This window comes from Oryx dammah, unplaced genomic scaffold, assembly GCF_014754425.2.
Source record: "Oryx dammah isolate SB20612 unplaced genomic scaffold, SCBI_Odam_1.1 HiC_scaffold_8, whole genome shotgun sequence".
NCBI lineage: Eukaryota > Metazoa > Chordata > Mammalia > Artiodactyla > Bovidae > Oryx > Oryx dammah.
The window spans coordinates 40262326-40287688 of NW_024070192.1; the positions used below are offsets into that span (position 1 = coordinate 40262326).

At 53.2% G+C, this 25363-nt stretch overlaps 1 protein-coding gene across 4 annotated transcripts in view; it reads right to left on the reverse strand.

The window, feature by feature from the left end:
* Positions 1-25363, reverse strand: part of ABR (ABR activator of RhoGEF and GTPase) — a 194515-nt gene that overhangs the window by 32211 nt on the left and 136941 nt on the right. For all 4 annotated transcript variants that reach the window (XM_040243817.1, XM_040243821.1, XM_040243818.1 and 1 more), the window contains 10 exons: positions 20696-20748; positions 19986-20126; positions 17721-17842; positions 15910-16075; positions 11790-11912; positions 11334-11409; positions 10755-10859; positions 9950-10024; positions 7435-7532; positions 6835-6966 (listed from right to left, as the gene is read on the reverse strand). In XM_040243817.1, coding sequence (XP_040099751.1) covers positions 6835-6966; positions 7435-7532; positions 9950-10024; positions 10755-10859; positions 11334-11409; positions 11790-11912; positions 15910-16075; positions 17721-17842; positions 19986-20126; positions 20696-20748 — 1091 coding nt within the window. The remainder of the gene's footprint in view (positions 1-6834; positions 6967-7434; positions 7533-9949; positions 10025-10754; positions 10860-11333; positions 11410-11789; positions 11913-15909; positions 16076-17720; positions 17843-19985; positions 20127-20695; positions 20749-25363) is intronic.

The following is a 25363-nucleotide window of genomic DNA, read 5'->3' on the forward strand; positions in this document are numbered from 1 at the left end:
AAATGGGTCTAGATATTGTCAGATGATCCAATCTGGGCTCTGAGAATACTCTTAGTTCTGAAGGCAGGGGACTATGCTGCACAGCAGAAATTAACACAACATTGTAAATCAGCTATAGTTCAACTTAAAAAATGATGCTTTTTTTTTTTTAAAAAAGAAGCTAATGGTGACCAGTTGTGTCCTGGGGGTGTGGAGGCCTGCTCTCCTATTACATCCAGAGAGAGACGAGCAACTATGGGTGGAGGAGGGACATGGTGACCCTGGGCCTGGAGGGAAGGAGCAGAGAAACTCCATCCTCAGAAACTATGCTCTTTCCTTACTTAAATGTAAGAGAGTCGGGGACTTCCTTGGTGGTCCAGTGGTTAAGAATCTGCTCTGCAATGCAGGGGACGCAGGTTTGATCCCTGGTTGGGGAACTAAGATCCCACATGCCACGAGGCTTGTGCCCTAACTATGGAGCCTGAGAGTTGCAACGAAAGATCCCACATAACGCAGTGAAGACCTTACACTAAGACCCGATGCAGCCAAATTAACTTTTTTAAAAAGTAAAGTCTAAGGTGGAAACAGCCCAAACGTCCATTGATGGATGAATGGATAAGCAAAATCCAGTTTACACATATAGCATTGTTCAGCCTTAAAAAGGAAGGAAAGTCTGTTGTTCTATCACACTATGTAGACCAAACTTAAAGACACTGGGCTGTATGAAGTAAGCTGGTCACACAAGGATAAGCGTTGCAGGATTCCATTTACACGAGATACCTGGAATAGTCAAATTCAGAGAAGACAGAACGCTGGTTGCCAGGGGCTGGGGAAGAGGAATGGAAAGCTTCTGTGTCATCGGTATGGAGCTTCCATTTGGGAAGATGAAAAAGTTCTAGAGACGGATGGTGAGGATGGCTACGCAACAATGTGAATGGACTTAACGTCTCTCAAGCATACACCTAAAAATTATTAAAATGGAAAATTTCACAGTATAAATATATTTTATCACTGTTGAACCAAAAAGTAAGTGGGTCTAGATATTGTCAGATGAGCCAATCTGGGCTCTGAGAATACTCTTAGTTCTGAAGGCAGGGGACTGGCCTCACTTCTAATAACTCTGCTGCTGCTGCTAAGTCACTTCAGTCGTGTCCGACTCTGTGCGACCCCATAGACGGAAGCCCACCAAGCTCCCCCGTCCCCGGGATTCTCCAGGCAAGAACACTGGAGTGGGTTGCCATTTCCTTCTCCAATGCATGAAAGTGAAAAGTGAAAGGGAAGTTGCTCAGTCGTGTCCGACTCTTAGCGACCCCATGGACTGCAGCCTACCAGGCTCCTCCATCCATGGGATTTTCCAGGCAAGAGTACAGGAGTGGGGTGCCATTGCCTTCCCTGTCTAATAACTCTAACCCCTCACAAACTTCCAAGTAGCCAGGTCAAGAATGTCAAAGAAATTACTCTCCCTTCCCGCTTGAGACAAAGGCTTCAAGCTCCAGATGGGAGGAAGATGAGAGGGCGGAGGCTCTCATCAGGCCTGAATGTTGCAATCAGGGCTGTGGGAGTGGGGGGCAGTGGAGGGGAGGCGGGGAGTTATCCTTCCAGGCATCAGGACAGCTGGGGCTTCCTTCTGGGCCTGGAGCCCTGCCCCTGGCTCACCCTGGGGTCTTGAGTTCTCCTATGTCCGGGGAAGGCGGCCCCCAGCCGGCTCACAGGAGTGTAGCTGCCTCCCACCAGGGAGAGTAGAACTGAAGGTTGGGGGCCCATCCCCAGGCTTCTGGCTGAACTGGGAATGGGGGAGCAGAGCATGAAGGGGCTCCTCAGTCTCGGACCCCTCTCTGGTCTGAAGTCAGTGGCAGGAACTGAGCTGTGAGATCCTTTGGGAGAACTCTCCCCTCTGGCCCGGCCGGTCAACAAGGGCTGGATCCTGGGAATAAGCTCACGGGCCAGCGAGCAGGTCCCAGTTGAGACAGCACATCTGGAGCCCGGAGCGGCAGGGCTGGAAATAGACGGGGATAAACACGCAGGAGTCTCCTGGGGCCGGGGAGCCAAGGCGGAGCAAGGGGGGCCTCCTGGCTGAGGGGTTCCTGGGCTGGGTGGGGGTGTGGCAGCAAGGAGGCAGTCTAGGGCAGGAAGTGGGGCTCAGAGACGCTCCAGGCAGCGGGGATCTTCTACCAAAGTTGCAGCGACAAAGGGCAGACCCCTGAGAGTCACGGGCTGACATCCCAGTCTGCCGCTGCCCCATCCAGGAGCATTTTTTCACTTCCCTCATTTGGCCAGCAGCCGATCAAGCAAGACCGAACTGGGACCAGGATCCCAAACCTGGGGCCCCTGCTCAACCACCAACGAGCTGTGTGACTGCAGCTATGTCACTCACCCTCTCTGGTCTCAGCTTCCTGCTCCCCGCAAATCAGAATTGAAAAAACACCCTCCAGGATTTCTGCTGACATAAACGCTATGAATCCCTCCTCTTTTATTCATTCCTTCAACCGCCCTCTTACTGGCACTGCTCACCATAACTTCAGTGCAGGGCAGGCGGGCTTCTTAATTTCCTGGGACACTCCCTGTGCATTCCTGCCTCCCTGCTCTGGGCCACGTGGGCCCTTCCCCCAGAATCTCCACTCCTTTCTGCTGATCCAGAGCCTGCCCACCTTGCTAGAATAACAGAGCCTTAAAATGGCAATTAATGGGCTGGCCATTATGTAAAATGATTTTTTATAAAGTACTTTTGACAATGTAACCCCAAAACAAGGCAATTATAAAGACTACCTTCAGCCCTAGAAACAAGGAGGTTTATGATAAAGTGGAAATAGAAAAAACAAGACAAAATATGCACTTATCATTAAAACCACATAAAAATCTATGTCCCAAGGAAGGGAAAAGGCACAAAATAAAATGGCTGGTTCAGAGTGGGAGTCAGGACGGTTTGTGATTGTGTTTCAAGCCTCATTATTATTATGGCAATTTTCCTTTTAATATAAACACAGCTTTGGGAATTAAAAAAACCCAGCTCTCAAACCTCTCTCACTCCACCTCCTCCTGGAAGCCTCCCTAACTCCTACCCACCAGGATCGCTCCTCGTTTGAATTCCTGGGGCATAAGTTTGTGTCTTATTATGCAGGGAACAGTGGGGGAACGGAGAGCCCTGGGGAGGGCCAGGCAGGGGCCCTGGAGAGTCTCCTACTTAGCTGCCTGGCCTTCGGCAGGTTTCTTAACCCTTTTGTGCCACAGCTATCTCAACTTTAAAGTTGTGAATGGGACTTCCCTGGTGGTCCAGTGGATAAGACTCGGAGCTCCCAATGCCGAGGACACAGGTTCAATCCCTGCTCAGGGAACTTAGATCCCACAGGCTGCTAGCAGACAAGCCGGCAGACTGCAACAAAGACCCGGTGCAGCCACAAAGGAAAACCAAGATAATTAAACTGTGATTACTTTCCTACCCCGTCAGAGACTATGAAGGTCCCCTGGGGTAACCGCTGTATTAGCCCAGTGTGGGGGTCAGAGAAAGCTCTCTGATGGGAGGGCTCTTATTCCCAAGCCCCACCCCATCATCATCATCATCACCCTCCCCATCATCGTCACTGGCGTCTTGCTTTGTGGCCGAGCGGTGTGGCATATAGTGATAGGCTTGTCTTTCCAATCTGGCAGTAGATTCCTTGAGGCTGGGCCCCCACACCTCAGAGCAGCCAGCCAGAAGCAGAGGAAGTCCTCCTCCCCTGCTCTTTTCCATGAACACTCATTCTGCTTCCTTCCAGGCACACCAGGCAGCAATAAACGTCCCTTGCTGGGAGGTAAGAGGACTCCAGACAAAGGAAGCCCTTTGTTCATCCTGTGTCACAGAGCGGGCTTCCCAGGTGGCGCAGTGGTAAAGAACCCACTTGCCAATGCAGGAGGCCCTAGAGACATGAGCTCGATCCCTGGGTCGGGATGATCCCCTGGAGAAGGAAATGGCAACCCACTCCAGTATTCTTGCCTGGAGAATCCCATGGACAGAGGAGCCGGGAGGGCTACAGCCCAGAGTGGGTCGCAAAGAGTCGGACACGACTGAATGACTGGGCACACACAGAGGCCAGAGCAGGATGTGGGGTGGGGAAGTCACCTCGGCTCCTTCCCCAGGCCACGAGCCACGCAGTGCCCTTCACCCAGGCTGGGGGACTCCCTGATGAAGGCCCTGGCCCACGGGGACACAGCATAGAGAGCGGGGCCTTTCCTGCACTGCCAGTGGAGAGGCCAGGGCCGTACTGTCTGTCCTTGTCTGTAAATGGGGCGGATGCGACTGTCCTTTTCCTGGAAGAGCTGTTACAAGGACCACATGAGAACATTTGGAAACAAGCCTCCAAGAGTGCAAGTGCTGGACACACACACTGGTGATTAGCGCTGCCGTTTGTCCTTCACTACAGGCCGCCCCTTCCTCGCCCCCAGCCTGCCGCTCTGGGGTCCCTGCCCCCACCGCCAACCAGAGAGGGAGGCTCACTTGGGAGGAAATGCCTGGGGTCTCCGGCTGTTCCCTGGATGGGCTGAGCGAGGAGGGCCTTAGGAAGAAGTGGGGGCCACAGGGGGTGGACCTTCTCCCCCCTGCCCTTCCTTCAGGCCACCTGAATGGCCCCAAGGCCTCGGCCCCTACTGTGAGGCCACCTCACTAGGATGGCACTAACATCCTCAGTGCCTGCTGAAGGGGCACGGAACCAAGTGCCAGAGGCCGGTGCCAACTCCCTTCCTTGGACACCAGCGGGAAAGGGAGGTGGGAGCGAGCTGTGGGAACAGACCATTCTGTGGCTCCGAGGGGCCTGGCCACGTGGAAATGGCTCAGTGTAGCCTCTCCAACCCAGCCCGGGCATCCTCAGAAGGGTGAGTGGACTTCACACGTACGGCGCACCCCTGGTGGGGACAGGCCACCCCCTCACACCCCATCCATAGGAAGAAGGCAGGCAAGACGGCTCCATGGCTGAAGACCAAAGGCTGGGCCTCCGGGGGCTGAGGGCTGGGCGACTTCAAAGCCCTCCAGAGGACGCTGGCTCTGAACTGGCCGCTCATAGGCCCAGGTCAGCTGGCAGCAGGAAGGTTTGTGTTTCTTTTAATATCAACTCCCAGGCGTTTAACATTCCTCGAAGCTTAAACACAGAAACATTTTCCCTACCAGACTGCGGTCTCGGCTTTGCCAAACATAACCTGGCTTCTTCCCCTTCCCCCACAACCTCCATCTGCTCCTGTCTCCAAGATGTAATGATTTATGGTGTGTTTCCCCTGGGGCCCATGCAGCTGACAGCAGTGAGAGGGAGGGAAGCAACAGGACTGCGAGTCCAGGTGGGGACGATGCCATCGAGCCCTGGAATCCGGGTTTGCAGAGCCCTGGAGGTCGGCGTCCATGGTGCTCCCTGAGCTGGCTGTTCAGAACACCGTTTTAACCCTTCCATTCCATAGCCACTAATGGCCTGGAGGGTGTGGACACCCGTCATGCTTTTTGGCTGGGCCTCTCCTGGGGCCAGATGGGCAGCCCAGGGACGTGGACATGGGGCTCCCAGTCCTTATTCTGCAGGAAGTTGCTTCCTAGGACTAAATCTAGAGCTTGCTCACATCAGCTCCTGTTCCCTAAATAATGAAGGACCAGCTCCTGGTTGCCTGGCAGCACCATCTCCCTGGCGACGGTGCTGAAGAGTGAGGTGCAGGTCCCCAGCATTAAGAAGGGATATGCTCAGGAACATGGGGTGTCATGAGGCAGATGGCCGGGCCCCCACCAATTAGTGCCATCTTCCTTGTTCAAACACAGGCGCCTGAGACAGGGTAGGGGGACCACACGAGTCCCCAAGGGGACACTGCCACTGAGGACACCCAGCCAAGAGTCAGATACCAACCTCTGCGGCCTCAACAGCACATCAGAGAACAAATGCTTCCTGGGAAAAAGCATCATTCAGCTTCAGCTCCCGCACCCAGAGGACACCTGGCAAAGCTGCTAAGAAGCCCAGAGCACCCAACGCCCACAGCTCAATCCCAAGGCGTGTCAGTTACGGATTCCCTTGACTGCACGGTCAAAGAATCCACACCCAAACCAGGCCACTTGTGTGATAAGCACAAGGCCACATAAGGTGTCAGATGGAATGTGGATGGCTCCACACCAAATGTCACGCCTCCAAGCCTACATCCCCTTGACAGGTTAAGTGATCAGCAACCATCTTTAACAGAATTTCCAAAAACACAGGCTGCAAACAAAGCCCTTTTCCCTACGTACATTTATAAGGCAAAGAAACAAAGCTGGGGCGGCGCATATATACCTCATCTGGACTCAGGACCTGCCCCTGCCTGGACTGCAGGACCCACCCTAAGCCAACAAACTCCTGGCACAGGCGAGTCAAGCCCAGCACACCTTGCAGTGGGGTCAGAGGCCATCCCCTAGCAGCCCAGCTACATCCTCAACCCTTCCAGGAAAGCGGCACATGCTTGGGCTCTCACTCCTTCCACGGCAGACAGTGCTAATCTAATACGGCATTCACAATAGAACCTCAGAATCCTTCCTAACACAGTATTTCTGGAAAAAAGCCATCAGAAGGCTACAGATGGGATGTGTAAACAATGGCACTGTCATCCTTCCAGGCTACCCTGCAGGAGTGTGGATAACCCAAGTGCACCAGATGTGGAAGCCCAAGGAACCAGGCACACACAGGCCTCTGGGGCTAGAATACGACACCATCTCCAGCAGGGGGAGAATGACGACCTCGGGGAACTTTGCTCAAGATAGCTGTGATCCCAAGTCACAAAGGCCAATCACCTTGACCGAGAAGGTAGAAGAGAAGGACACCTTCCCAACCGGCACTGCCTCCCAGGCACCCTTGCCTTGGTGCCCTGGCTGTGCCTGCCTCTCACCTGAATCTGCCCTTTGCCCATGATCTTATCCACAATCTCGTTGTTGTCCTTGTTGACCTTGGTCTTGTCATAGCACTTCTCGTAGCACAGGATCCTTAGGGACTGAGAGCCCTCCAGCTCAATCTCGAACTCCTGGGGAAAGATGAGACAGGATGCTGAACGCCTGCAGCTGACCTGGGCTCCCAGCAGGGGTGGGCCCCACCTTTGCAAGAGTGAGAGGGGGTGAGGCGGGCCCGTGAGGACCACATCGTGAGGTCTGGAGCAGCTTCCTCATTCCCTGGAGCTCCGGAGGCCTGGGAATCAATGAGGAAGGGGAGTACAGAACCTGAACTGTACGCATCATATCTCGTCTGATCTTGGAAGCTAAGCAGGGTCAGGCCTGATTAGTACTTGGATGGGAGACCCCAAACTATAACCCTGTGTCTAGACACAAACCCACGATCAGAAGCCAGATGAGCAGGGAGGGGAGGACAGAGGGGTCAGAGGGATGGAGCTGGCCCAGCAGCAGGCTTGGCCATCCCCAGACGATAGGACAAGAGCACTGAGAGCAGGGTGGGCATGGTGGGGGATGAGCCTGGGGTCCCTGCAGGGACCACTCACCTCGTCCCACTTGGGCTCTGTTGTGTCCCGGAACACCCTGGTTTTGGCTTTGCTGACAAAGTAGCCAAAGGAATCCACCTCCAGCGTACAGTACAGGTCTGTGGGGACAGGCAGAGACACCGAATGAGGCCCGCGGCTCAGGAACCCAGGAGGGAAGGGGGATCACCCATCAGTCTTCCCAGGGTCTCCACGGGAGCTCTGCAAATCCACACATGCCCACCCAGCCTCAGGCCCCACAGCCTGCCCCTCCCTGGGCACTGCCTAGGTTGTTTCCCAGGGTAATGGTGTGTGCTGGGGGGTGACTTTGGGGAACCACAGCCAGTCCTCTAGTGTGAATCAGGGGCAGGGGGCGGAGGTCAGAGGGTGGATGTACATGCCCCTCCCAGGCCCCAGGAGCTACCCAGCTGGGCTGTTCTCCGTCAGGACTCTCCTGCAGAGCTAAGACTGGGGAGAGTTGTCCCTCACTGTGTATGATGGAGACTGGATGTAACCAGGTATCTGACTAGGGTGCAGGTGAACAGGCGAATGAAGCAGAAGGCCTAAAGGGCCCCCATCAGAGCAGAGCACGCGTCTGGGCAGCTGAGAGATGGATGGGTATGGAGTGTCCCTTCACTGGCTTCCCTGTGAGGGAATCCCCCATCAGGGACTAGTTCTGGGATAAAAGGGAGGGCTTTGGAGTTGGCCTGTCTGGGTCAAATCCTAGCTCTGCGCAAATCCTCTCTGTGCCTGACTGCTCTCCTCTGGAGATCGGGCAAGACGATGGTGCCTGCAGGCCAGGCCGGACTGTGCGGACCTGATCAGTTTACTAGGACAAGCAGCTGTGGCTGAAGATTCACAAAGCCTGAGTCAGAAGGAATGTCCAAGCGGGTCAGGGAGCTGGCGGAGGGAGGAGGTGAGGACTGACTGGAAGCGAGGGGTGACTCTGGAGCCGTAACTCACCCCATGTCTGAGCGCCCCAACCCAGTCTGAGAGGTCGGACCCCTGCTCTGGGGGAGTGGGACGCCCCACCCTAATGGGCCTGCTCCTGAGGCCCATCCCAGCTGACAGGAGGCAGAGAGACAGGAAGGGGGAGACATCTGGTCACCATGGAGACATGAGGGCCCCTGTCCAGCTCAGTGGGCTGCAGACTTGGTATGTGGAACAGCCCCATGGAGCTGACTGATCAGGAATATTCCCAGGCAATGCCCCCATCAGCAGATTCTGTGGGTCTGGGGGCATCCAGGAAGCTGGTGCTGTTCCACCAGCACAGCCCGAGCGATGCATGAGGGGGTCCTGGCCACAATGAGAGAAACGCTGCTCTAGAGGGGAAAGCGTGGGCCTTGGTGTCAGAAGGCATGGATTCAACTCCATCACCTGTGTGCCCTGCTGAGCCGCCCTAGGAAAGTCCCTGGAGCTTTCTGGCCTCAGCTTCTTTGTGTGACAAGTGGGAATGGCATCAGCGACCTAGAAAGGGTGCCAGGAGGCTCAGAGCAGATAACGCACCCGAAAAAGTTCTGAATGTGCCAACCACTGTCAGTTCACTGGCCATATCTGCATTTTCTCTAGCACCTAGTAAGGGACCCAGCAGCACAACAGGTGTCTGGAAATAAACTACTTCGTTCAGCATTTTGAGCTCCTGTTCATTCAGCGATGAAGGAGACGTGGCTCCTGTCCTCTCAGAACTCACAGTGCATGAAGCACATTTTAACTGGCAAAAAAGTATGACAGGTGCTGCCCCAGGGTGATGGGAACATGGAGAAGGGAGGCAGAGCTGCTGCGGGAATCCAGGTGTCACAGAGAATGTTAATTGAATGATTGTTTGCAAGTCAATGGCATACCCTCTGTGTGGTGCACTGCAGAAGAGAGGCAGAGGGGAAGAGAAGGGAGTGAGAGGAGTCAGGTTTCTGATCCTATATAATATTAAGTCCTTTTCTTTCTCTGTGACTGAGTTTTCTCATCTGGCAAATGGGAAGAAACTATTAGCCATCTAACTCACAAATTCCTACAGGGAGAAAAGTTAGATAAAAATGTAACTGTATCTTGTAAAATACTAAGAACTGCACGGACACAGCAGATGGTGATAAAGAAGGAGAAAGAATGTGTGGTAGCAGGGCGCTGGCCCTACACATAAATGTCATGTTTAAGCCGGCTCTTGGGTAAGTATTTATTAACAAGCACGATTGTCTTTTTTCTAGAAAAAAGAGAAGGCTCAGAGAGGTTAAGAGATTTGCCCAAGGTCACACAGCTTGTGATCTGCAGATGTGAGATTGGAGCCCCATATTTCTAATACCTGGGGAGAGAAGGGCTTAGGGCAGAGCAGACTTTGGAGACAGAGCAGGGATGAACCCCTGCCAAGAGGAGCTAGCTCTTGGCCTTTGGGGGAATGCCCCACACCTCAAAGCAGCTGGCAGGGCCCCAGCCTGGGCAGACCAAGGCAGAGCAGGTGGGAGGCCCCACGCAATGCGTCCACAGGGACTTTCTGTGAAAGGAAGAACAACGAAGCCTCTTCCTGGGGCAGGCGGTCATGGGTACTTACTGGCTGACTGCTTAAACCCCTTGGCAGAATGGACGATGACATGGAGGAAGCCATAGAGCCCTGGAGACTCGTCGTCTGCAAGAGAGAAAAGCCCCCCAAGGAAGAGGGTGATGAGAGGCCTGCTTCCTCCCAGGCCTCCCCCCTGGCTGGTTGGTTACACAAAGGATGGGAGCAAGTCTGCGCCTTGGTCCGACACCACCACCTGGTGGCCAGAGGAAGAAGCGTCCACAGTCCATTGCTCCCTGGAGTGCGAGCTGATGCACACCCCCAACTCTGCCTGGGCGGCCAGTCTACACCTTCCTCCTGGGCCGGGAAGTCCCGATCCCTGGGGGCACTTTCCCTCCTCCTATGAATTCTGCCTATCCCACTGCTGCCCTCCTCAGTCTTGCCTTCCAAAGTGGAAATTAACCAACATAAGTCACTCTGTGCCAAACAGTGGGTCCAGCCTTATTTCTCACACACTACTCTAACCCACCTAACCTTGCACTCCACCACCACCCTGCCCCAGGCTTAAGCCTTCTGCTTCCATGAACATATTAACATCACAGTCCCAGTGCACCAGGACACCAGATTCTTGTCTTCAGCCAGAGGTCTCCAGGGAGGAGTTGGGCGCCATCCAGGGACTCAGCAGAGAAAAACATCTGTTCAAACTCCCTGTGTATCTGGCAACTGAGTCTTCCCAGCCCAGCGGAGCAGAGGTCAGCTACTGATAGCCAAGTGACTGGCTAGGTGTTTGTAGAAGGCCCTGGCAATACCCCGGGGGCTTGGACCCGCTGATTGAGCAACCTCGGATTCCAGATCTTACCGTCTTTATTGCTGGTGACAGGAATGTTGTGTACAGTCCTAAGTTTGAAACAGGATCCTGTGAGCACCTGGAGTTCCACCGAGCTCAGGACAAAGGCCTGAAGATCTGTAGGAGGAGCCAAGAGAGAGCAGAATGTCGTCACAGGTCCACTAGGACCCACTGCTCTTCTTTGAGGGCTACTGCAGGAAAGAAAGATTAGCTCTAAGGGCAGCGTTGGTCATTGGAAGGGGGAGTAGACACTCAGCTGGGGAGAGTCAGGGGTGCTGCGGGAGGGGTAAGAAGCGCAGGGTCTAACTGGAGAGGTTCATGAATTATGCACATGACAGACAGACAGACAGCAACTCTGGGCTCTGGGTCCAGTCCTGCTGACAATTCACTACATTCTTAAGCAAATCACCTACATTCTTTGGATCTCAACTGATCAGTAACATCAGTTAAGAACCACCTGCCCTGGCATTTTACAGAGTAACTAGGAGGGCTAAAGAGGAGCCAGTGGACATCGAAGTGCTTGGAAATGCAGAAGGCCCTCTCTTGCCATGGACACCAGCAGGGCAACGTAGAGCAGAGGTGGGGCGTTACCTTTCTTCTGTAGCTTCTGGATTGCTTCTCTCCACTCTGACCTCTCATAGTCTGAGGACAGTAGGAACAGGTAGCTCTGAAGAGAGGAGATGAGAATTCACTAGAATGACCACAGTCAGGCCGAGAACATTTTTGGATCCTGGGGCCCCTAATAAAGCTCCTTTGTACCCAGGCACCCTTACGCTTGCAGAAGAAGTCAGGTGGGAGGAAGGCCTTCCCCCTAGAAGCCTGGTGATGGGAGTGGCAGTGCCAGTGATGGCCAGCAGAGGGCACTGGCTCTCCACGAGTGGGGAGAGGCAGTCCAGGGCAGGAGCCATGGCAGCCTTGTTGGGAATGGGGGTTGGGGGGGGGACCTGAAACCCTGATTTCCACAGGTCTGGTTCAGGGCCTGGAGCCATAGCGAGTGGGCAGCCCTGGAGGAAGGGGGCTGTCTGTCCTATCCCCGTCCTTCCTGACCTTTCCATTCCGATTGTGGATCCGAAACGGGATTGTGGGGGAATTGAGCAGCAGTAAGAACTCGTTCTCAAACATCTTCTTCTTCAGGCGTTCGATGGCCCGGCTCTGTCCTTTGTTGGCTTTCTGCAGGGGACAGAGGGCACAGGCGGTTCTCCTTGCACTCGGACTCCACTTGTCACCCTGTAGCCCTACATACAGCAATCCTCTGTATAGTCATTCTTTTTCTATATTTTATGACAATTGGATGTCTTGGGAGGGCCAGTCAGCCACAGAAAAAAATGCTCCTCGCAGGACACGCTAATTCCTAGGCCAGTAAATGACTTCCCTGCGAGTACATCTTTCATGCGCAAACCAGTCAGTCTGCAGTCCACACCCCTCACCCTTTCCTTTAACACAAGCCAGGATTTCTTCTGCCCTAAGTGACCAAGGGCAACTAGATACCACCACTCTAGCCCAGAGCCTGCTGACTTACTCAGATTTGCCAGTCCTAAGCTGTTTCTTGTGGAAAACACAGTCTAGGCTCTGGGCCATGCACGTGCCATGCTCCTTCTGCCTTTTTTTTTTTTTTTTGCCCACGCAGCATGGCATGTGGGATCTTAGTTCCCAGACCAGGGATGGAACCTGTACCCCTGTGTTGGAAGCATGGAGTTTTAACCACTGGACCCCCAGGGAAGTCCCTCCTTCTGTCTTTTGACCAAACCCCATGCTTTCCCACATAGTCCTGCATGGTGTGGCATGCCACCTACTCCTGGAAACTATAAGTAATAAAATAAATGTAAGGAATAAAAATCTTCCAGTGGCATCAACATCTCTGGGCTATCACTCAGTCATCTCCATAAATTAAATTCTGGGTACCACCGAGACGCCCTGCTTAAAAGCAGCAGCACCTTTCAGCAGAAAGCCCCGACTCCCTCTGGCCCCATGGGGCCTCCCCAGGGCTGGGTTCTAGCTTCCACGCCTGCCACATGTCCCCTGCATCTTCCACCCCAAGCTCACACTATTATTCCCTGTTCTCTAACAAGCTGCTTCCCGTCTCAGCTGTCTCCAGTTCTTCCAGTCTGTTTCGTATAAAGGATCCCTTCCCTTTTATGAACCACTATTATGCTTCACATCTCAGTACCAATGCCATCCTCAAGCTCTACAGCTAGAATTCATCTCCGCTTTTTTTTTTTTTTAACCCACTAGACTGGCAGAATTGTGACAACTGCTCATAGCCAGTGCTGTGACACCGTGGGGGAACAGAGATGACACACTGCTGGAGGGAACATGATCGGATGCAAACTCTGCCGACGTAAACCTGGCGATGAAACGCGCAAGCCCTTTGCCCCAGACAGCCCACTGGTAGCGGATCTACCGGAAAGAAGTAGAAGTGCCGAGGAAAGAACGAGAAACCATCTAAAGACCCAAATATGTTGTTGTGCTTTCGAGTGACAACAGGATGCAGTTGTGAAAAAGGATCTGACGGATGAAATTGCAAGATGGCACATGTAGTCTAATCTCATTAAAAAATACACAGACACACACGTGTGAACACAGGAGCATCTAGAAGAATATATCTCAAACTAGGAATGATGGGGGGGACAGTAAGAAGTTCTATTCTACACACTTTGGTATTGTATTTCTTGTTATAATAAGTCAGTGTGACACTGGGGATTAGGGGAAAAATTAGGCTTAAAACTATTATTAACAGAATACATTGCTGCTGCTTCTGTGACTCAGAGAACACCGTGCGTCCCCAGTGACTCTCATCACGCTGTGTCACATGCTGTGGTCACACAGAAGAATGTGTGCCTTCTCCACTGGATAAGGAGGTCTGTGAGCATCTGGCACAGCCCTGCAGCCAGCATAAGTCAGTAAGCATGGATTCAGTGAGGCAGAAGGCCACGTCTGCACAGCTGGGGCAGGACGGAGGGCCCAGAGCCTGCAGCTCCCAGGACCGGGTAAGGGACACGCATGCAGGATACCCCTGATGTGCAGATGCTGGCAGACCCAACTGAGGAAATAGGCTCCCCTGAGGCAGGGTGGGCTGGCTGTTTAGGAGGACACCTGTGCTGGTCAGGGGGCTCCCTCTGGGCAGGTATACCCCAGTCCTAGGACACTGTGTTAAAGTGAAAGCTGCTCAGTCATGTCCAATTCTTTGCAACCCCATGGACTTATACAGTCCATGGAATTCTCCAGGCCGGGATACTGGAGCGGGTAGCCTTTCGCTTCTCCAGGGGATCTTCCCAACCCAGGGATCGAACCCAGGTCTCCCACATTGCAGGAGGATTCTTTACCAGCTAAGCCACAAGGGTAGGACATTCCCATGACCCAAACATCCCTGGGTTACTACTGTGGTTTTCCTCTCCTCTGTTCAGAGAAAGATATCTGGGTTGAAAGAATCCTTAGAAGCCATCTGGTCATGTGTCTTTCAACAACTGTTCACAAAGCACCTATTTATTACATGTTAAGTAGTAGGACACAGGGGACTTCCCAAGTGGCACCGTGCTAAAGCATGTGCCTGCCAATGCAGGAGATGCAAGAGATGCTGGTTGGATTCCTGGGTCTGGAAGACCCCCTGGAGGAGGAAATGGCAACCCACTCCAGTATTCTTGCCTGGAGAGTCCCATGGACAGAGGAGCCTGGCAGCCTAGCAACTGAGCATTAGCACACAGAACTGAAGAAAACACTCCCCTCCCTGGAGCTGAAATTCTAGTGGGGAAGAGAGAAGGCAGAGTGTGCAATAGCAACTCAGTGCCAATAAAGCCAAGCAAAGAGGAAAGCACCAGGAACCAGGAAGCCAGGCACCCAACCGAGACCCCCAACAGTGGGGAGACAACGGGGAAGGCTCATCTGGGGACTCGAGGCCTAAGCCAAGCCTGGATGGGTGAAGAGGAGCGACCAGGCCAACTAACCAAGCCCGGCCATGCTCTTCTTTCTATTCCTGGGGAAGGCTCCTTCTGGGTGTTTTCCTCTAGCCTCTGCTTTCAAATATAATGAATTTAAGGCCATACATTTTCCTCTAGAGCACTTTGGCTGCATCCCCTGGGTTTTAATATGGAGTGCTCTCATTTTCATTCAGGACTAAATAACCTGCAGTTTCCCTTTTGATTTCCTCTTTACCTGGAAAGTCTTAACTTCCCAGGTATATATTTAACTATATTCTAGTTGTTGATTTCTAGTGTAGTTTGTCAACATGACCAGTACACTTTTTTTTAACTTGAGATTTCCTATTCCAAAGAACTGACACTTCTGAATTGTGGTGCCAGAGAAGACTCTTGAGAGTCCCTTGGACTGCAAGGAGACTAAACCAGTCCACCTGAAAGGAAATCAACCCTGAATATTCATTAGAAGGACTGAACGCTGAAGTTCCAATACTCTGGCCATCTGACGGAAGAGCCAACTCATTGGAAAAGACCCTGGTGCTGAGAAAAACTGAGGGCAGGAGAAGGGGGAAACAGAGGATGTGATGGTTGGATGGCATCACTGATTCAATGGACATGAATGTGAGCAAACTCAGGGAGACAGTGAAGGGCAGGGAAGCCAGGTGTGTTGCAGTTCCTGATGGGATCACAAAGAGTTGGACATGAACTTAGCAACTGAACAACAACAAAATGCAGCCTAATACATGATAAATTATCTGTAAATGTTCCATGTGTGTTTGACAGAATCTCAGTTCTCTATCAGGATACAAGCTTCTGTGCATTTTTAGACCAAGTGATCTTCAAGGCCACCTCTGTTTATTTATCTGCCTACTCGATCCGTCAATTTCTGAGGAGACTCTCAGGCTCTTCCTTTCTCATACATCCTGCTTTTCCTTAAGAAGGACTTTTTCTTCTCTTGCTTTTGCAGTGTTTGGCATACACTGTTCCCCAGGAAACGTCCCATAACTAACCCCACTAAATTCTGAGCACTGACTCCGTGGCCCGCCCTCTATCTGCCCAGTGCTCGTCTGTCATGGTCAGACATGTTATCTTGAAGATTGTAAAGAAAGGCCTTCCTCTCTTACATCCTGCCTCCCTTGTCAGACTCCCAAATTGTATCACTTCTCCTTCCTCCATTTCCCTGGCACACCCAATTCCAAGGTCCACAATGAAAACGGCCAACTTTTCAGCCTCAGCTGATGCCAGGTTCTGCTTACCTCCTTCTGGATTTCACTCTTAAGGGCAGAGATCTTCATTTTCATGTCTTCCAGCTCGTGGTCTGGGAAAGGGTGCACCTGGGGACTGGCTTCAGACTCCTCAGGGGATGGAAACACTAGGTCAGCCAGGGGGATGTACCATTTGCAGTCATATTGCTGGTGCTTCCTGCAAACAGGTCAGAGGGAGATGTGAGCCACAGAGGAACTGGATCTTCAGGCCTGAATCGCTGGAACCGAAAACCACCCGAGAGGGATTGACTGAGAACTCGTCACAGGCAAGAATGATCCCTGCCCTGAGGAGCCTGATCAGGAAACATTCGTGGATTAATGATAGTCAGGCTCTAGGGTCAGGCAATGGCAACCCACTCCAGTGTTCTTGCCTGGAGAATCCCAGGGACAGGGGAGCCTGGTGGGCTGCCGTCTCTGGGGTCACACAGAGTCAGACACGAATGATGTGACTTAGCAGCAGCAGCAGCAGCAGCAGCAGCAGCAGGGTCAGGCAGCGTTAAGGGCTCTGGACCTCGGGCCTGCCATTCTTCTGGCCCAGGACGACTGACATTCTTAAGCAGCCCAAACCTCTAGTGTCTCAGCAAGAGTGGTCTCTCCTGTTCCCCATCCAACTCTTCCTTCCCTTCCAGCTTCTCTATACATAACTTACATTCTTTTATCTTCTTAGCTAGAGATACAATACAGATGTAGTTTTGAATGCCACCTTTTATCAACAGAAGTCACATGGGATAATGAGTTGAGGATTATAATAACACATCCAAGTCCAATGAGAAATAGTGCTGTGGTCCACTAGTAATGTCTGCCTTGGGCAAAGGACTTAAGGCAGAGGTATGTATGCTTACGACTGTCACCTTTACTTTAGAATCGTCTCAAACGTCATCCCCTCTACTGAAACTCATAATAACGTCTCCTCTCACTTTCCCCAGGACTTGGTTTTGTACCTCCCTGCAATATTAAGCTTGTGGCTTGCCTCCCTCAGCACACCATAGGTGGTAAGAAAATAAAGGTGGAAGACCTAAGGATATATATGGAAGAACCTTTTCTGCTTGTGACAGAGACACTTTAGTCACTGGGTACAGCGATGGAGCTCAAAAGCAGCTTTCAAGTCAGATTAAGGTTCAAATCCTGTCTCCTCTACTTTAGTTCTATGACCTTGGGCAACTTATTTCACTTTTCTAAGCCTTTTTTCTCATCTGTGAGATGGGGATAATAATACCTACTTTATGAAGTCACTGGGGAGATTAGAAATAATATATTCAAAGCATTTGTCATGGCACCTGGCCTGGCACAAGCACTCAATAAATGGTACAATCAGATTTAATGAATATTCACTGAATTGCAGTTAGCAAAAATTTAGAGCTATCTAATAAAAGGAGAATGCTTAAGTAAATTATGGCATATCCACTTGTAACACCATGCAGGGAAGTAAAATGATGATTATGAAGATTAGGCAGCAACAGGGAAAATGCTTATGACGTGAAATGGAAAAAGCAGAGCCCCAAATTGGGTATTCACTCTGATTACAAGTATATGAAAAAAATAAGAACATTTAAAAAAAACTGGAAGGAAATATATCAGCAGGAGACTGATGCGACAGGGTTTATTTCCCTGCAATTTGGTTGTATTATATTTATAATTAAAACCATGATTTATTTTTAGAAAAAGGCTATGAAGTAAAATAAAATTAATTAATACGTTTTTCAAAAGGGGGAAAAAAATGCAGATAGCCCCAGGCTGCTGACGGGCTTCTCCAGGGGGCGGGGTCTAGTTCCCCCTGCCCACCAACCCTCCTGCACACTCACCCCGCTGATGTCTTCTTTAGCTTGGCGCACAGGAGGACGTCGGTGAAGAGGAAGACGTGCCGCAGCTTCCGGGAGCCCTCCGACACTTCCACTAGGAAGCCGTCCTTCACCAGTTGCCGCGTCTGAGAGAGATGGCACACCCACCCCCGCCTGCTCAGGGGGAGTCAGCCCAGGGCCCAGCCTGCACCCATCCAGCTGTGGGGGTGGGGGTGGGGCTCCAGGGAGGGACCCTAGGGCCTGGTGGTTAGCAGCACTGGCTTTGGGGTCAGGCACACAGGCTTGGGGATTCCCAGGTGGTGCAATGGTAAAGAATCCACCTGCCAGTGCAGGAGACGCAAAAGATGCAGGTTTGATCCCTGGGTCAGGAAGATCCTCTGGAGTGGGAAATGGCAACCAGCTCTAGTATTCTTGCCTGGAAAATTCCATGGACAGAGGAACCTGGCAGGCTACAGTCCATAGGGTTGCGGAGTCGGACATGACCGAGCTCATACCTAACACCTAATCTAACACGGGCTTGAATCCAGACTCTGCCACTTCCTGGCTGAGATCTTGGGGGTAAGTTCCCCGACTTCTCTGAGCCTCAGTCCTAGCATCTGTAAAACGGAGATAATGACATTGGCCCCCATAGCATAGGAGTCATGGTATGCGTAGAACAGTCAGTACAGTGCCTGGCATGGAATATATGATCCACAAGCGGTAGCTTTCCATTTCTCTGTAGCCCTCAGCAGCTCACCCCTGGATGGACCCACCCTGGGCCATAAACACCCCACCCACCTCCACCCCAGAAACACCTCAACTCTGCCTAAGATGTTGATCTCGTTTCAGCTGAGCTTCACCTGCAGAACCACTCAGGCCTGTTTACATGGCCTCTGAGCGGCTTCTGAAACTCCCCTCAGGCGGCTGGATGGGGACCCCTGGCCTTCCCTCCGCGGGGCTGTCGTAGTGTCCTGGGGATCCTGCAGCTGTCTCTACCCTGGGCTTTGGCTGGTCTGGAGCACTTTGCTCTGCGCATAACTTCCAGAGCCTCCTCCCCACCACCCTGAGCCAGTGAGCCTCTGTGGGGCTGTCACAGTCTGTCTCAGGCTTCTCTGTGTGACCTATATATGCTATGTATGTAGGTGAGCATGTAGAGAGCACACTATTAAAACGATCCCAAACTGGTCGTGCTCGAGGGCCTCTGGAGATCTCTCAGACATCCCCAGAGTCAAACTAGCCGGTGACATTCCAGGGTCTGCAAACCGGGGCTGGGAGCTGCATACAGGGACAGCACGCTGGTCCCATCAGCCAATCCCCAGAACCTGTCCCTCGTTACTTCCCTCCCCAGGAGACACTGGAACCTCATACACACTACAAAGGAGCAGAAAGGCAGCCAGCCTTCACTCCTGAACGCCACTTAATTACCTCTTCTGGACAGGAAGCTCCATATGTGGGTCAGGCTGCTGACCCACACGGCTAACTGTCCCTCTGATTCTTCAAATTGCTTCTTCTCACTGAGGCACCCCCCACTCCTCCAGCAAAAAGGGCCCCAGGGAACTTTTTTAGCCACATCCAGCCACCCACCTGGGACAGTTCAGTCACCTGGCAGCTTCAGCCACCTCTCCCTGACTCTCCAAGCTCCCTCAGCCTGAGCCATTATCTTCCAGGGGACCCTGAGGACATCACGCTGCCCAGAGGAGGCAGTTGCATTCAAGAACAAGACATACAGAGCCCTGGTGTGGGGGTCAGTGCCTGAGGCTTGCTGAGAGAACACCCCAGCTATAGCTGTGGTCCCCAATCTTTTTGGCACCAGGGACTGATTTCGTGGAAGACAACTTTCCACAAACCGAGGGTGAGGGGGATGGTTTCGGGATGATTCAGGCACGTTACATTTACTGTGCTCTTTATTTCTAGTCCAATGATGCTGCTGATCTGATAGGAGGTACCAGTCCACAGCCCAGAGGTCAGGGACCCCGAGCTAAAGGATCCAGTTCCGACACTGATAGCCAAGAGACCTTGTGTGGGAGATCTGGAGAGACTCGCCAGGCCCCAGTTTCCTCATCTGCCTCCGTGGACCATTATGAAGAATAATGAGATGCTGGACTTTAAGCTGTTGGCCCAGGACCTGAAGGCCTGTCCTTGGCTGGGACTGGGGGGCGGGGTCAGGGTTGGAGAGCCACCAGGCATTGGGCGGTGGTGCCCACGTGAGCAGGAGAGCAGGAATGGGCGAGCTGGTGCCGGGCACCCTCCTCACCCTGGGGGCCAAGCCCCACTGGGTCCTGAGCTCACCTCCCCCTTGGGGGTTGTGACTGCAGTCCGGCGGGGGTCGATGTCCTCATTGATGCTGGACAGGAAGTTCTGGGAGATGCGGAGGGCATCCTGTAGCAGCGGGTAGTCTGGGTGGTCCACAGGTGTGTGCTTCAGCAGGTCCTGGGAAGGATGGGGTGGTGAGACGGGGGGAGCAGGGTGGGGCTTATCGAGAAGACAGTGGGGAGAACTCAATCCTCACTGAAAGAATTCCAAGGGGGCAACTAGGGACCCTTACTCTAACTTGGTCATGCCTGCAAACACTGAACTAAGAATTAGGGTTAGAGCAGCAGGGCAGTGGTGCCCCTTTATTACTGCTGCAGTCATTATTCTTCTCCCTGGCGGTGCAGACCAGGTGGAGTCTCCTCTCACCAAGCAGCTGGGAGAGACACCCCCCACTTACCCTACAGCTGCTCCAAGGACACTGGAGACCAGGCAAGGAATGAGGAGGCAGGAAGTGCCTGCCTCCCAGGGAGCATTTGGCCAAAAGTCAAGCTTAGTGGCCAAGCTATTTTTAGGCCCTGGGCCCATCAGCATGACCACCACAGGCCAGGCGGGTGCAGTCAGGGCCCAGGGACCCTCTGCCAACTCCCCACACGGGCTGTTGGCAGTGACTCCAGCGCTTGTGCACCCTGGGCTCAGTCCCCCCAACTCCTAAGCCCTCCCTGGCCACTCGGCGGGGAGACACTCACGTGTAGGACCAGGGTGCTCCTGGTGACTCGGTCAATGGGCTTGTAGAGCAGAGCTGTTGGGGAAGCAGGATCAGGGACAGGTCAGATGAAAGACAGAGAACAGTTTGAGACCTGAGGGGCCAGCCTGTGCCCCGAGCCGCCTCCCTCCCCTGCATGGACGTTCACTCACAGGAGGCCAAAGTGGATTCCACAGCAACCATACCTCCATTCTCACCCCAAAAGACTGACACACAGCTCTGGTGACCTCAGCCCCCTCCCACCCACCTCCTCTTGTCTCCCACTAGACATGACTTCTTGAAGGGCTATTTGTCCCCCAGGCCTGTCCCAACCTGACCAGGCTCATAGCAGACACGGATGCTCCTCTGGACCCTCTGCTGAAATTACACAGCCTTACCCCTAACAGCTCCGGGACAGCAGGGGTCACACCCAGGACCCCAGACTGCAGGAAGGAGACACTGGTTTCCCAGGGAAGAGGTGTCCCATATCCCATCATTCTCATATCCTTCTGGTCCAAGGCCTGGCCCCACCAGCTGGGAACGTCATGCTTTGTTCTGACCCATGCAGTTGACCTCGTCTCCATGAGGAAGACCCCTGTCCATGCCCTCAACGCCCTCCTGGCTGAGGACCAGGGAGGCATGCCTGATGGCCACGAAGAGGCTCTGTTCTCAAGTGGCAGCTGATGGGGTAAAGATGTCCGAAAGGAATTCAGGTGGGGCTTCAAGTTAGAGAGCCCTTGAAGAGGCTGGGAAAATGCAAGCTCAGCAGGACCCCCCCACACACCATGGGCCACACCCTTCGGCGACCAGGACACCAAATGAGGATCGCCAGGATTCAAGGGAACAGGTGAAGGCGGCAGCTGGCCGACCAACACTTCCGAACAAAACTCCTGTGGCAGCTGCGCCCTGCCCCTCCCAGCCTGGGTGGTTCAGCTCTGGTCCTGCACCTTTGCCCACGGGGTCATGACCTCTGTCCTCCTGCTGTAGGAGCAGTAAGAGGCAGGATGCTGGTCTGAGGATGGGTGTCCCATGGGATCGGGCTGTGACAGGTACCAGGGCTGACACTCATGTCCCAGCCAGCCCCCAAACCAAAGAGTTCCCCAAGGCCCTGGATATTAATACCCTGCGCATTGCTAAATGGTCACTTTGGGAAACAATCTGCTGGCTACGGAGAAGATGCAATCTCAGCGGTGTGCCCTGAGCCTCATCTGCTGGCTTTGCTTGGCTGCCCGTTAGAATCAGTGGGGAACTCTCAAAAGATTCAGATGCCTATTTCTCCCTCTCCCATCAGCTAAACATCAGGCTCTGCTGGGCAGAACCTAGGCATCAGCATTTTTACAAAGCTCCTTTGTGGATTCTGAGATGTCATAAGGGTTGAAAACCACTGCTTCATGCAAACACACGTCCCATGATTTATTTGCAGCCCTTTCTTAATCTAGCAACTTCTAGAACCCCTCCCTGTCCAAGGGCTATGGGAGCTAGAATGGACAAGATCAGGTTGGCCTATCCTAGGACAATGAGGTTACAGATTAGTCACCAGCCCAGGAGGGGCAAGTTCTGAGGCTGTCTAGGGCAGTGGTCCCCAACCTTTTTGGCACCAGGGACCGGTTTGCTGGAAGACAATTTTTCCATGGATCAGGAAGAGGGGCATGGTTTCGGGGTGATTCAAGTGCACTGCATTTATTGTGTACTCTGATTTATTCTTATTATTACATCAGCTCCACCTCAGATCATCAGGCATGAGATCCCGGAGGTTGGGGAACCCTGGTCTAGGGTACCCACCTGTGGCTCAGCCCATCTGCAGGGCAGGGGGAAATCACTCTCTGAGAATCCCAGAGACTCAGAGAAAATGCAAGTTCAGCAGACACCAGCCAGAGTGGGCCCTCGAGTTCCCACCCAGAGAAAGTTGATACTGCAGTGTCAGCCCCTCCATCCCTCTGCTGGGTCCCAGGAGGAAGAGGTTTCTGACTAAGCTCAGAGGTCTGCACAAATGGCGGGTTGGGTTTCAGAGGGGTTATTAATATGCCTCGAGTCACCTCAAGGGTCCACTTGATTGTGGCCATGGAATGAGTCCTAATGTATCAGCCCCAGGTTGGGGAGGGGCAGCTGGGAGGAAGGTGGGAAGAGGCCAACAGCAAGGACAGGGCCCCGGGGCCGCGGTCAGATATGGAGGGAACCAGGGCGGCCGTGATAGGCGTGCTCCCCACGCCCCACACCTGCTTCCCCTGAGAATGCAGAATGCACAGCCCACCTTCTCCCGCCCATACACACCTGCTCCCTGCCTCTGCTTCTCCCCCTCTAGACCCTGCCCCTCAACGTGTGGTTCTCATTTCTGGAGCCACACCGTTCACCAAGTTGCAATGCCTGTCTCTCCCCCTCCTCCTCAAAGCCTTCCCCAATCAGGGCTTTCACAACCGACATTCACAGTGCCTAAAAGACAAGCCATGACCTGTGCAAGGTGGGTCTTTCTCTAGCTTACTGAGCACTTTACTCCGTGTCCAATTGCACTGTTTTACATGTGCTATTTCCTTTTAATTAAAAAAGGAAGGGACTGTCCTGGTGGTCCAGTGGCTAAGACTCCACATTCCCAATACATGTGGCCCCAGGTTCTACCCTTGGTCAGGGAACTAGACCCCACATACTGCAAGGAAAGATCCTATGTGCCACAACTAAGACTGGGCATAGCCAAATAAACAAACAAAGGAATAAATACACTTTTTTTTTTTTAAAGGAAAGCAATGATCACTAGTCCTATTTTACATATGCAGAAAATTCTCCAAAGTACAGAGAAGTTTTATGTAACTTGCTCACAATCACAAAGCTGTAAGAGGCAGCTGGGTTTTGAATGTAGGTCTACCAGTGCTCCCTAATTTTGAGCCGTCCCCCTCCATGAGGGAGGGCAGCACCAGCAGAAGCCCAGTGGTCCTTGAGAGGGTTCTGGGAAAGATTCATCAAGGAGTAGATGAGCTGGCCTCTCTTGTTGCCAAGGTGAGCCCCCTCCTTAGGGGCCTGAGTCAGACTTCCTTTGCCTCCCACCCCCCCTCAACCATGTCTGGCATGGAGCCCTGGAGAGTGGGCATTCGGTTCATAACCACTAAGGCAGACAACTGCAGTGGTGGTGGTTTAATTGCTAGGTCCTGTCCGACTCTTACAACCCCATGGATTGTAGTCTGCCATGCTCCTCTGTCCATGGGATTTCTCAGGCATGAATACTGGAGAGTGGGTTGCCATTTCCTTCTCCAGGGGATCGTCCTGACCCAGGAATCAAACCCAGGTCTCCTGCATTGCAGGCGAATTCTTTATTGACTGAGCTACTACCAGGAAGCCCAGAGTGAGCCCTAAGTCACTCAGCCTCCCTGGGACCTCAGATCAGCACCCTTTGGAGGGGCTGAGAAGGTTCAAACAGTGTGGTCAGTAAGGGCCCCTTCGCACCTGACCCCTCACACTTTGAAGCTGACTTCATCTCAGGGGCGGAAGAAACCCTGAACTTCAGGTTCTGGGCCTGTTTCACTAAAACTAAGCTTCCTTTTTGGGGAAGAAAGAGGAAGCAAAGGGCCGACTGTTTCCTCTTCAGATAGGCAGAGTGGAGACTTGACCAACTCCGGGGCCAAATGGAGAAGGGCATTTCCCCTCTGATCTTCAACCAGGCCAGCTTCAAGTCCAGACTGTCAGGATCTGAGCTGAGGGGTGGGGCCCAGGGCAGCCTCTGCCCGCTGACTAGTGCTCCCCGCGCTGTCCAGCTGGGACAGCCAGAGAGGGGCAACCCTCAGGGTCTCTCCATCATGAGCAGTCTTCTATATAGGACATCTAAGAAGGGGAGGGGGCAGCTGATCGTGCACAGAGGTCGCAGGGAAGAGCCCGGAAAACCTCAGCATCGCTCCTCCGGCAAGCTGCCGCCCCCCTCTGTTCAGCCTTCAACAAGGAGCTCCAGGTTACCACGGAGACATGAAAGCAAAGTGACTGAGAGAAGCCGAGACAAAACGCCTGCCTGGTGGGAGGGAAGACGGTCCTGAAAGCAGCTGCCCGCCCTAGGGGCCCAGAGCAGCAGGCCAGGGGCATCACTTGACCCTTATGCCCCTGCCAAAGCAGCCTGGGTCATCCTGACGGTACCTCTTGCCCTGGAAGGCGGAGCCTGCCAGCTTCCAGACACCTACCTCTTCGCCTAGGCTGGTGCCAGCCTCCTCTGAGCTGAGAACCTGGGTGGGCAGCACCCACCTGTCTCGGGACCCCTGTCCCCGAGGGAGCTGCAGAGGATGCTCTGTCTGGCCCCCGGCCCCCCACCCATTGTACAGTGGGGGTGTGACCTTCACAAAGCAGCAACCTGCCACGCCCCCCTCTCCCACCAGCACTCACTGCCGACCTTCTGCACCAAGTGACAAGACCTCAGCTCGAGGGTCTCCAGTGGTTAGGAAAGAACCCACTGGGGGCTACCCAATTCCTTCCTGCTCCCAACCATTTTCACGTTCTCCCATCGCCTGTTCACAGAGGAGAGGGCCAAGGCAGCGTGTGCGCTCCAAGCACACAATACGCTGGCTGCTCACCACCCTCTCCTCTCGCCTGAAACAAAGAGACTCCCAACTTCTCCCTCCAGCCGGAGCTGGCACCCTCTGGGCCTGAGGCACTGCCATCTGGACCATCTGACCCTCTCCGATCGGCCCCTTCCGACCCCTCT